The sequence below is a fragment of the Octodon degus genome, unplaced genomic scaffold (assembly GCF_000260255.1).
Source record: "Octodon degus isolate 3935 unplaced genomic scaffold, OctDeg1.0 scaffold00123, whole genome shotgun sequence".
Taxonomy (NCBI): domain Eukaryota; kingdom Metazoa; phylum Chordata; class Mammalia; order Rodentia; family Octodontidae; genus Octodon; species Octodon degus.
In genome coordinates this window covers 5,566,806-5,577,143 of record NW_004524699.1, presented here as the reverse complement: position 1 = coordinate 5,577,143, position 10,338 = coordinate 5,566,806, and the positions used below count along the sequence as shown (strand labels likewise).

The 10,338-nt window shown below is 59.8% G+C and overlaps 1 protein-coding gene across 1 annotated transcript in view; it reads left to right on the top strand.

The window, feature by feature from the left end:
• Window positions 1-6,650: 6,650 nt before the first annotated feature.
• Window positions 6,651-10,338, top strand: part of Ass1 (argininosuccinate synthase 1) — a 39,284-nt gene continuing 35,596 nt past the window's right edge. Inside the window, exons 1-3 of the mRNA XM_004640450.2 lie at window positions 6,651-6,700; window positions 7,856-7,965; window positions 9,489-9,557. Of these exons, the coding sequence (XP_004640507.1) occupies window positions 7,861-7,965; window positions 9,489-9,557 (174 nt within the window). The 5' untranslated portion in view covers window positions 6,651-6,700; window positions 7,856-7,860. The remainder of the gene's footprint in view (window positions 6,701-7,855; window positions 7,966-9,488; window positions 9,558-10,338) is intronic.

Here is a 10,338-nt window from a genome sequence, read left to right as displayed (position 1 = left end):
CCTGCCCCCTGGTGGGCTGAGCTGGCCACACACACACACACACACACACACACACACACACACACACACACACAAATAAATAAGTAAAATTAAAAAAAAAAAAAAGCAGAATATCTATTAGAAAAAGAAAGCTTCTGTCAGAGAGAGACAGAAGTGGAACCCAAGGGATTTACCCCGGGAATCTGCCATTCCTAGGGATTTTTGAACATGGGAACTCGCTTAGGTGGGCATGAGGTGGGACAAAACTATGGTCAACCAATAAGGTTACAAGCACCACAGCTCAGGTAAAATAGATTAAATCCAGGGGAATCGAGTCGTGCTGCAAGCGGGCATGAATATAGCTGGTGGCAGTTGGATTAGTGATTCTTTCTGGCTTCTTCAAGGGGATGCTCAATTCTGGGTGTCTTTATCTTTAGAGAGGTAAGCATGTGTCCGCTCTTCGGTATTTAGGTCTGGCCCACAGCGGGAGCATCCATCTCTCTCACAGTTGCAGCGTTAGCCTATCTTCCCTGCTGTCTCCTTGAGTGCCTAGTCCTGTCTGACTGCCCTTAATATTTCTCATTCATCTGCCTATGTCACATTTATATGGGCAATTAATTTGCAAGAGAGGTGTCCAACAAATTAAGTGGGGGATATCAACTAGAAATTGATATTGGAAAAAAAAATTAGCCATCAAAGAAGGGTAGGTTATGACCTACTAGAATTTGTGTCTTTTGGTTTGGTTTGGTTTAGTTTGGGGGAGCCAGGGGCTTCTATGTAGCTCAGGCTGACCTTGAGCTCAGTGTGTAGCCCAGGGCAGCCGTGAACATGCGTCCACTTTCCTGTGTCAGCCTCCCAAGTGCTGTGATTAGGCATGCACCAGCCCGCCTGGCTGTGATTTATGTGTTTAAGAACTCTATGGCCGGGGCTGGTGAGATGGCTCAGTGGTCTAAAGCACCTACTTAGAACAAGCTTAGCAAAGCACAGGGACCGCGGTTCAATCCCCCAGCACCACATGCCAGCCCCGCCCCCTGGTGGGCTGAGCTGGCCACACATGCACACATAAATAAATAAATTAATTAAAAAAAAAAAAGAACTCAATGGCCTGGCTTTCGTGAGGCCCTGGGTTCAACCCCAATTAGTAGCAAAAAACAATAGCCTCTCTGGCTGTTGGAGGGACACCAAAGGTAAGCAGGGAAAGCCAAGTGATATCCGGGTGAGAAATGGAGTTGGTCTAGAAGGTAGGAGACCAGCGAGAGAGATGGAGGTGGACGGAAAGCACATAGCCTGGACATATTTAGAAGATACCAACGCCTGTAAATATGGATCTGACTGCCTCAGTTTCTCCTCTGGACTGCAGTGCTACTAGCAACGCCTACTACATCACTTCCCTCAGGGTGTGTAGGCCCCCTAAGGAGCCTCCCCTGGGCATGAGAAGGGGGCAGGTGAAAGTCAAGGACCAACCAAGGGCCACACCCCGCCCCAGGAGCCCACCTACAGTCTCAGCCTGCTGTACCCTGTCCTGCACCAGTGCCAGCCTGCTGCCCAGTGCGTGGGGCCACTGCTGGCCGTGCCAGCCCTTGAGCTTCCCAGGAGTGGGAAGCTCACTACCCCTCATGTCACCAGTGCCTGTGCGTCAGGAAGGGCCAGTCCCCTGGCCTGGGGCCATTTCTGCAGCATGGACTAAAGGTCCCTGAAGTCTGCAACCCTGGGACATGAACCTGTCCTGCTCAAAGCTCAGGTGGAGCATAGGGTTCGGGTCAGAGCATTGAGCACTAGATTCTGCGCTTGTAGCACTCCTTACACATTGTGTGGTCTTGGGATTATGCAGCCCCGGTCTGGGGCTCCTGCGCCCCACTTCTTGCTGGTTGTGAGGAAGGATCAGCCCTGGGCCCTTGGGCACCCAGACCCACATGGTTTACCCTGTCCCTCGGCATCTGGGGCCACACCTGGGTTTGGGTGCCAGAAGTGAGGGGCGTCACTAGGGTCTTGAAGGTGTGGAGGGGCCGGTCCCCTTGCAGAAGGACTCAACTCTCTCTGTTCCTGTGAGGCGGGCGCCACAGTACTAGGTGTTAGTGGATGGAGTGAGACAGGCACCAGCAGGCAGCAGGAGAAGGGGCCCGATGGTGATTCAGGGATACATGGGGGCAGGGAATGGGGCTGCCACCCACCCCCTGGGGCCAGTCCTGACTGGAGCGATGGCCTTGAGTGTCTTCTGGGTCCTGCTGGGTCACTGGTTGCAATGCCGGGGTGCGGTGGGGAACCTTCTGACATAACAACCTTCTGAGGGCCAGACACCATCACGACTTCCAATTTCGTTTTACGAGCGAGAGGCGTCAGTCAGCTCTGCCAGCCTCAACCTTCCCTGGTGTCCAATGGGTTAGCGGCGGGCAAGTCTCTCGTTCCCCATTTCCTGGGTGCCCTGGGGAATTTGGTCAGGCGCCAGGCCAGCCAAGCACTGCCGTCCCAAGCAGGGGCGCAACCCCGGCCTTGCAGCGCCGGGCCGCCTCGGGGCCGCAGAGAGGCCTGGGCCACCGAGCACCGGATGACAGCGGGCACCGGCTCCAAGCCTAAGCCGCTTTCACCCTCTCGCGCCTCGGAGCGCTTGGAGTGCTTCCCAAGCGCCAGGCGGCCAGTCTCTCGCAAGGCAGCGGCGATCACCCGGCCAGGGACGCGGATGCGGCGCTCAGAAGGGTCCTGGCCGCCTGCCCGGGCGCGCGCCCACGCCCCTGTGCCCCGCGGAGGCTGAGCCGGCGCAGAACCCCCGCTGGGCGGGCGGGGGCGGAGACGGGAAAGGGGAGGAGCCAGGGAGGGCAGGGCTCCGCCCACCGCCGGTGGCCCGGGCTCTGAGAGGCTGGCGGCGGGGGCCCGGCCCGGGGCGGAGCCGAGTCTGGCGCCCCCACGTGCTCCGAGTCCCCCGCCCCGCCCCAGTTCTGTGTTTATAACCCCGGGCGCGCGCCACTCCCAGCCCTGCTCCGCAGCCTGCTACCCGGGTAAGGGATTCGCAGCCCTTCGCTTTCCGCGCCCCACAACCCGGGCCGTCCCCTCCCCAGGCCCCAGCCCAGCGCAGCGCAGCGCAGGCCGACGAGACGCGCGGGGAGCGTGGATGGGAGGCGGGCAGCGCGGGAGGGAAGGAGGCGGGCGGGGGCCCCTGTTGCGCGCACACGTGGAGACCAGTCGGAGGCTCCTGCAGCCTGGCCATGGGTTTTGGGGGACCAGGCCCGGCGCCTCTTGTGCGGACGTGGTCTTCCGGGATTTCTTGGATCCGGCTTTCTCTGTGTCGTGGATCCCCCAGATGGAGACGCGGGCGTCCGGAGTGGGCAGTGGCTCACAGCCGCTCGCCGCCCGGCCTCCGCGGTCCCGAGGCCACCCTTAGTTCTGGGAGAGTTGCAGCCCCAGCTCCGCCCTTGGCCCTTGGGGCTCGGGCACATCGCTCATTGCTCTTCTCCGAACCTCAGTTTACCCTCACCACGTGGGCACAGAGACCTGGCCACTGCCCCAGGCTTGCGTAGGACGTCCCCATCCCTGCAGGGGAGGACAGGCCGTTGGTCTAGGTGGGACTGTGTCCTGGGCTGGGCCCTAGGGAGGAACCCTCCAGGAAACGGCTGCCTCCGGATTTTATTGCCTTTCGCCCCTGGATGACTGCAAGGTCATGGGGCTTGGAGGAAAGTCCTTTTCCATCCCGCAGCGCCCTCCCTGTTCCCTGCTGTGAAGTGGGGCACAGGCGGCTGGGCAGGAACCGACCTGTCTTCCCCCTGGGCTAAGCAGAGGAACCCCGACCTTTGACCCCTCCCCTCCAGCTCTAGGCCAGGCCAGGCCAGGCTAGGCCAGCACAGGCTGGGACAGGAGGACCGTTGGGCCTTGGGGTAGCCTTCCTGTCCCCATGGTTCCCCTTGCACTGGGGCTGACTCAGCTGGCCCCAGGGCTCTGGACTCTATTGTGGGCAGCAAGAGGCCGTCCAAGGAGACAGCCAGGCAGAAACGGCCATGAAAGGGCCAGGGCTTTGGTACTGGGTGAGCCTTGGGGGAGTCTATCCTGTCCCTTCCCCCTGTTCCCAGGGTCTCCGATGATCAAGATGGAGGACAAGGGGACCCCCCACTCTGTGGACCCCACATTTGCCTCCTGTCCTGGGATGGTGGAGGCCCTGACCCCCTCGTGGTGGGGGGAGGGAGCCCTGGCCACCTGTCTGCTGTGTCAGCACTTTAGCCGTCCCACCGAGCAGCCGGGTTCCTTTCTCGCCCACTGAGCACACAGCTCTCAAAGTGGGCCATGGGCACCCACGTGGAAAGAGGTACCAGGCTGGAATTCAAGGGTGAGGGCTCCGAGTTCTGCAGTAACACTTCGGGCAGAGTGGACCTTTCAACCCTGCTCCCTGGGCTAGGCCAGGAAGCAAATGTGCTGTGATATTTGTAGACTAAACAGACCAGTGTGCTCTTTTCCTGTAACCAGAGGTTCCTAGGAGGACATTTGAGTGTCTCTCTCCGGGATCTAGGGAGACCTCCATCATCTTTCCTTCCTGCTACCTCCTTGGGAGCGGTTTCATTGAAACTAGAAACCAAACTTGCCAGAAATGATTTCAATCTTTCAAATGCGTTTAGGCCGGGCCCTGTAGAAGGCACGTGCGCTCCCTCTGGTGAATAGTGGTATTGCCGCCTAGCTCTGTCACAAATGAAGCCTGCGCTCTGGGAGTCCAAATCCCAGAATGAGGAGCCTCAAAATGGGAGAGAAGTTTCCTGTCCAGGCAGAGTCAGGGTTTAGGCAAAACAAAACAAAAACACTGAAGTCAGCTGAGTTAGTTTGTCAGGGAGGGTGCCCGGAAAGCAGCCCAGACAGCTTCGGTCATGAGCTGCTATGTAAGGTATACAAAGAAATAGGAGATGGGTAATGAGTCTTTTGGGATGCAGCCTATACGGAGGCTGAGTGAGGGGCAAGGGCCGGGAGCCACGGAGCAGAGAGCAAAGCCGCCTGTGGCCAAACAGGACTTGAAACCGTTGTATTCTGTCACTAAGGCACGAGGCTTCCGGGCTGCTCTCCGGGAGAAGTGGTCACTGCACTCCACCCTGGAAGTGACACTTGCGTGGCTCTGACTGTGGCCTCTGTGTTGTCATTCCAGCTCTGACATTTTAGAGCCACAGGAGTTTCCTTGGTGCTCTGGGAGTGCACAGGCTGGCCTGGCCCTTGTCCCCTGGACGCTGGCCAGGTGGCTGTGGCTGAGGTCGCAGAGAATACGGCCCGCCTTGCCAGCTGAGGGCAGGCTCTGCTGCGGCATGCGAGGTCACTCTCCTCCTCTTCCCAGGCAAGCTGTCTTCTGGCAGAGGCTGTTCTGCTGGCTTTGGGAGCCGGGAGGCAGTGGCACGTGTCTGGGAGCTGGAAAAACCTGTCCTGGGCCCTTCCTGGAGTGCGCAAGGGGCCTGAGGACAGCCTGGCTCTGCTAGCTGCCTCCCCAGGAAGGAAGCCCAGTGTCCTTGTGTGTCTGCATGGCTTCCAAGTTGTGCATCTAGGGAAAGTGAGGGCAGGAGAGCAAGGGCATGCCTGAGGTCAGGGTGGCAGTGGAACCATGTGCTGTGGCCACGCTTGGTGCCCCACCCTCAGCTCCTCCCTGGAGCCTCCCTGGGTTAGCAAGTCTTTCTCACCCCTGATTTGCAGATGGGCCGCCGTGCTTGGAGAGCCACAGAGACTTGAACTCAGGTCCAGACGACACAGCTACGGTCCCTGTCCACAGAAAGAATGCCCTCCCTCCTCAGTCAGGGCCTCTGCTCCATTTAGATTTTGCCCCAGGATTTAGCCTGGTCTCAGTCCTGTGCCCTGTCCGTGCGTCCTGGAAGCAGGGAAGCCCAGCAGAGGTGACATTATTATTGTCCCATTGCATCATTTACCCAACCTGCCTGGCCACTGAACCTCCACATGCACATGTACACGTGCAAGCCCACTGTGCCACAAACATGTGTATGCACCGCCTCACATGCGCGCGCGCACACACACACACACACACACACACACACACGGCAGGCACACGGGCGCTCTGCTGGGAGGAGAGGTGATGGGCTTGCTAGGGCCAGGCAGGGGCAGTGGCAGGTCTGTCCCCATGCAGTGTCCCGTCCCTGCTCTGGTGCCCCTTCCTGGCTCCATGTGCTTTGGTGAAGGGCAGGGGTTCCTGCAGCCACATCCCCTCTCCATCCCTTCCTGGGCATCACAGAGCGGAGCCCAGCTGATGAGGGTTGGAGTCCTGGCGCTGCCACTTACCAGCCTAGCAAGACCTTGGGCACACTTCTTAACCCAAGCCTCAGTTGCCCTGTGTTTAAAATGGGAGTGCTGTGGGGGAGGGCTCAGCCTGTTTTGGACGGCTGTCATCAGGATGTGGTCGGAGCTTCATGACTGTGTCCATGTTCCCAAGTTTTCAGGGTACTGTGAGTCACTTATATCTCAGGGCTGTCTTAGTGTTAACTGCAGCAGGACTGGCTGCCCACATGACCTGCCAGCCCCTCGCTCACGTGCACAAGGGTGGGAGTGCACAGGTCTTTCCTGGAAGGCTGCCTGCACTTCCCCTTATCTGCCCGCCCGGCCAGGCTGCCCCCAGCACAGAGGGCCAGGCCAGGGTCTCTGGTGTCACCCAGCTGCCGTGCCAAGCAGCTGAGCCGCTGTTGCTTTTGCAGAGTGCTTCCCTGCCCGGGAGAAGACAACAGACAGACGAGTCGCCTGGAAGCCGCACCTCCAACCCCAGGTACTTCCCACCTGCATCCTTCCTGCCTCACTTGTCTCCTTCCTTCCTCCAGCTTCCACACTGGTTGCCTGGCTACAGTTGCCATGGCACTGTCTGCAGGCTCCAGGGTCAGGGCCTGCAGCTGGCCGGGGACTCAGCCTGGCAGTGGTCTCTGGCCCAGTGGAAGGGAGGACCTGATGTGTCGACCCTTGGGGTCCAAGGGCCAGCTGTCGGCTGTGCCCAGGGAGCGCGCCGGGGACTGCGCACTCACAGCTCGGCTCCAGAGTCCAGCGAGCTGCACCACCAGGCTGGGCTGCGAGCAGCAGAGGACCTGCAGTGCTCGGGCAGGGTGTAGAAGCCCACATGTCCCTGGCCACTGCCTTTTGTGCGTTTTATGGGCACCGTGTGGGTGGCATAAAGAGTTGAATGATACCACTAAGCCTGAAAGGCCTGAAGTAACCCAGCGAAGCGGTAGAGTTCCAGGAACTTTCACAAAACCCACTTTGCAGTGGTGAGTTTGGACTCGCGCCCCACACCCTAGGATTTGCTGCCCAATGTCTAGGTACGACTGTACCTCTATTAGAACACTGGCCCAGACCTGAGCTCTGGGGTGGAGGCTGCGTGTGCTGGGGTGGGGGAGCTACCCAGGCCGGACGTGTGCCCTGATGTTCACCCCACCCCCACGCCTACCCCAACCCAGCTTCCTTCAGGTCCAGGGCAGCACTGCCTGCTGGGTGACAGCCTAGGTTCCCAGACCTTTGCTCTGTGACCTGGAGGTGTTAGCTCCATGACCTCGTCCGGGGGCCTCTCTGAGCACCATTGTCTGCCCTCCCCAATGGGGGTAATAATGCCTACATGTGGGGTTGCAGCAGCAGCTCAGAGTGGCCTACAGGAGAGCCATCAAGCAGTGCTTGGCAGGGAGCCTGGGCCCTGCTCCGGGGCACGGTGCCCTCTGCCCGCCTGCCAAGGCCTGCCCTCTGCAGCAGGTGGGCGTGGGCTCCAGCGTCAGCATTCTTGGGTCCAGTGTGCTGTGTGCAGGGTCATAGTCCCTGGGGAGGCATGGATGAAGGACAGTAAACATCCTGTCCCCACCTCTGGAACAGCTTGTCCGAGGGGTGCCTGCAGCCCCCACCCCTGTAGGCCTGTCTGAGTGTGTGGCTTCTCTGCCTTCCCCAGACGTGATGTCCGGCAAGGGCTCTGTGGTTCTGGCCTACAGCGGTGGCCTGGACACCTCATGCATCCTCGTGTGGCTGAAGGAGCAGGGATATGACGTCATTGCCTACCTGGTAAGGAGCCGCGGTCTCTGCGTCTGTGGGCCTCACTTGGCCCAAGCCCAGCTTGAGATGGAGCCCAGATTCAAACCCCAGGGCAGGAAGCTGCCTCCCTCCGGCCCCCTCACTCTTCCTCTGCAAAATGCACCTCCTTGTTGCGCATCCAGGGCGGCTCCCTGAGGTGACCCGAGGTGGGGAGGGGTGCAGGGGTAACTGGGCTTTGCAGCTGGCAGCCTGCATGGAGGGGAGCCCTGGCCTTGGACGTGCACCTCATTCTCCACGGTCCCAAATCAGCTTCCAGAGCTAAGTAAGGGCCACAGAGTCAGGGCCTGAGCCCGCAGGTGCAGGTGGAAGCTCATGTGCAAACCCCCATCTGGGTTCCAGCAGTGGACCCTGATCAAACCGACGACGCCCTCGTGATGGCCTTGGACAGGGACCCTGAATCTCTCTCCACGTGGTTCTTCAGGTTGCTAGACCTAGAAATTCCACTGAAACCAGCCTGATGAGAAAAAACAGTAACTCCAGATGCCCACACACCCCAAATGAGTTGGCGCCCAAAACCAAGGAGCCCAGCGTTAGGGTGGCTTCAGGCAAGGCTGGACCCTGGTGCTCACCAAGCTCTGTCTCCAGCCTTACTCAGTTCCCAGCCATGCCTCCTCAGGGCACATGGGGGCTGCTGAGGGCTGCCCTTGCAGCTGGATTCTCCCCAGTCAGACACTAGGCCTAAGGGTGCTTTCTCATGGGAGTTAGTCTTGGGTCATAGGCCTTTCCCCTCTGCCTCTATAGGACCTTCCTAAGATAGCTTCTGTTCTCAAGGGAGGAGAGGATGGGGCCATGGACAGGCAGGTGTCAGCTATAGCCCAGCATGCTCTGTGCCAGTCCCCTTGTTGAGGTGGGGAAACCGAGGTCCTGGGAAGGAAATGCTTTGCCTGCGGTCACTGGGGCGGATGGCAACTGCAGCACTGAATGGAAGCTGGGAGCCCAGGGTGGTCCTCACTGGAGCCTGGCCCCGCGTGCCCTGGGCCCCACAGAAGGGAAGGCCCCCTGTGGCCTTGGGCCACCCCTTTTGGCTGGGCTTCTCTGAGATCAGAATGCTGGGACCCGGGACTCAGCCAGGCCTGGCAGCGGTCCAGAGCCAGCAGTGTCTAGCGTGGGCGACGGGAAGTGGAGGGCAGGGCCCGGGTGGCAGGCCCAGAGCTGCCTGCTCGAATGGGCAGGCAGGCAGGGCACTTCCTGTCTGGGAAGCAAGCCCGGCTGGACACTTCCTACAGCATGGCCTTGGTGCCCGCTCGGGGCAGACATGCTGGGAGCCACAGATGCGGTGAGGAGTCGGGCTGTGGAGAGCGGGCCATTGGCCTGGCTGCCAGCCCAGCGCCTGGTGTCCTGTTCCACGCGTGAGTTCCTGCACTTCCCGTTGGCCGCCTGCTCTGTGCCTCTCCTGTGCCAGTGGCCATGACTGTGAAGTGGGTCAGGCTGCTGGTCCTGCCCACTCTACCCTCTCCCTGGGCTCACTGGGCCTCTCTGTCTCTGCTCCCCAGGCCAACATCGGTCAGAAGGAAGACTTCGAGGAAGCCAGGAAGAAGGCGCTGAAGCTTGGGGCCAAAAAGGTACGGGGTTGGGGCGGTGAGCAGGGCTGCGTGAGAGGTGGGGCCTGGCCTGCATGGGCAGTGGTGGGCGCTCTTGTCCCAGGGCGCTGTCCCCTGCAGCCAGGGTGTCCACAGGACAAGTCCTGCTTTGGAAGGCGGACTCTGCTGTCTTCCAGACTCTCCGCCCACTCCCCCACTTCCTGTCCCTCTGTTCCTGGCCTCCATCACCCCACCCAGAGCTCCTCTGTGTATCATCCATCCGTCCATTCATCTACCACCCCTCAGCTGCCCACCCACCAGTTACTCGTTACCTGTTCATTACCCGTTTATCTCTTTTTCTCTACACATCCTTCCATCTGTCCATCTATCCATCGTCTATCCATCTGTCCATCTAGGTATCATCCTTTCACCCATCTGTTTACACTTTTCCATTGTCCATCTTCCTGTCCATTCCCCTTGTGTCCCTATTGTCCACCCATCCACTCACCTACCTGCCCACCCACCTGCTCTTATACCTACCCACCCATCCACCCGTCCACTCACCCATCCGCTCACCTACCCATCCACTGGTCCATCTGTCCACTCACCCATCCGCTCACCTACCCGCCCACCCATCTACCTGTCCACTTACCCATCCACTCACCTACCCACCCACCCGTCCACCTGTCCACTCACCCATCCACTCACCTATCCACCCACCCATCCATCTGTCCACTCACCCACCCACCCATCCACCTGTCCACTCACCCATCCACTCACCTACCCGCCCGCCCATCCACCTGTCCACTCACCCACCCACCCA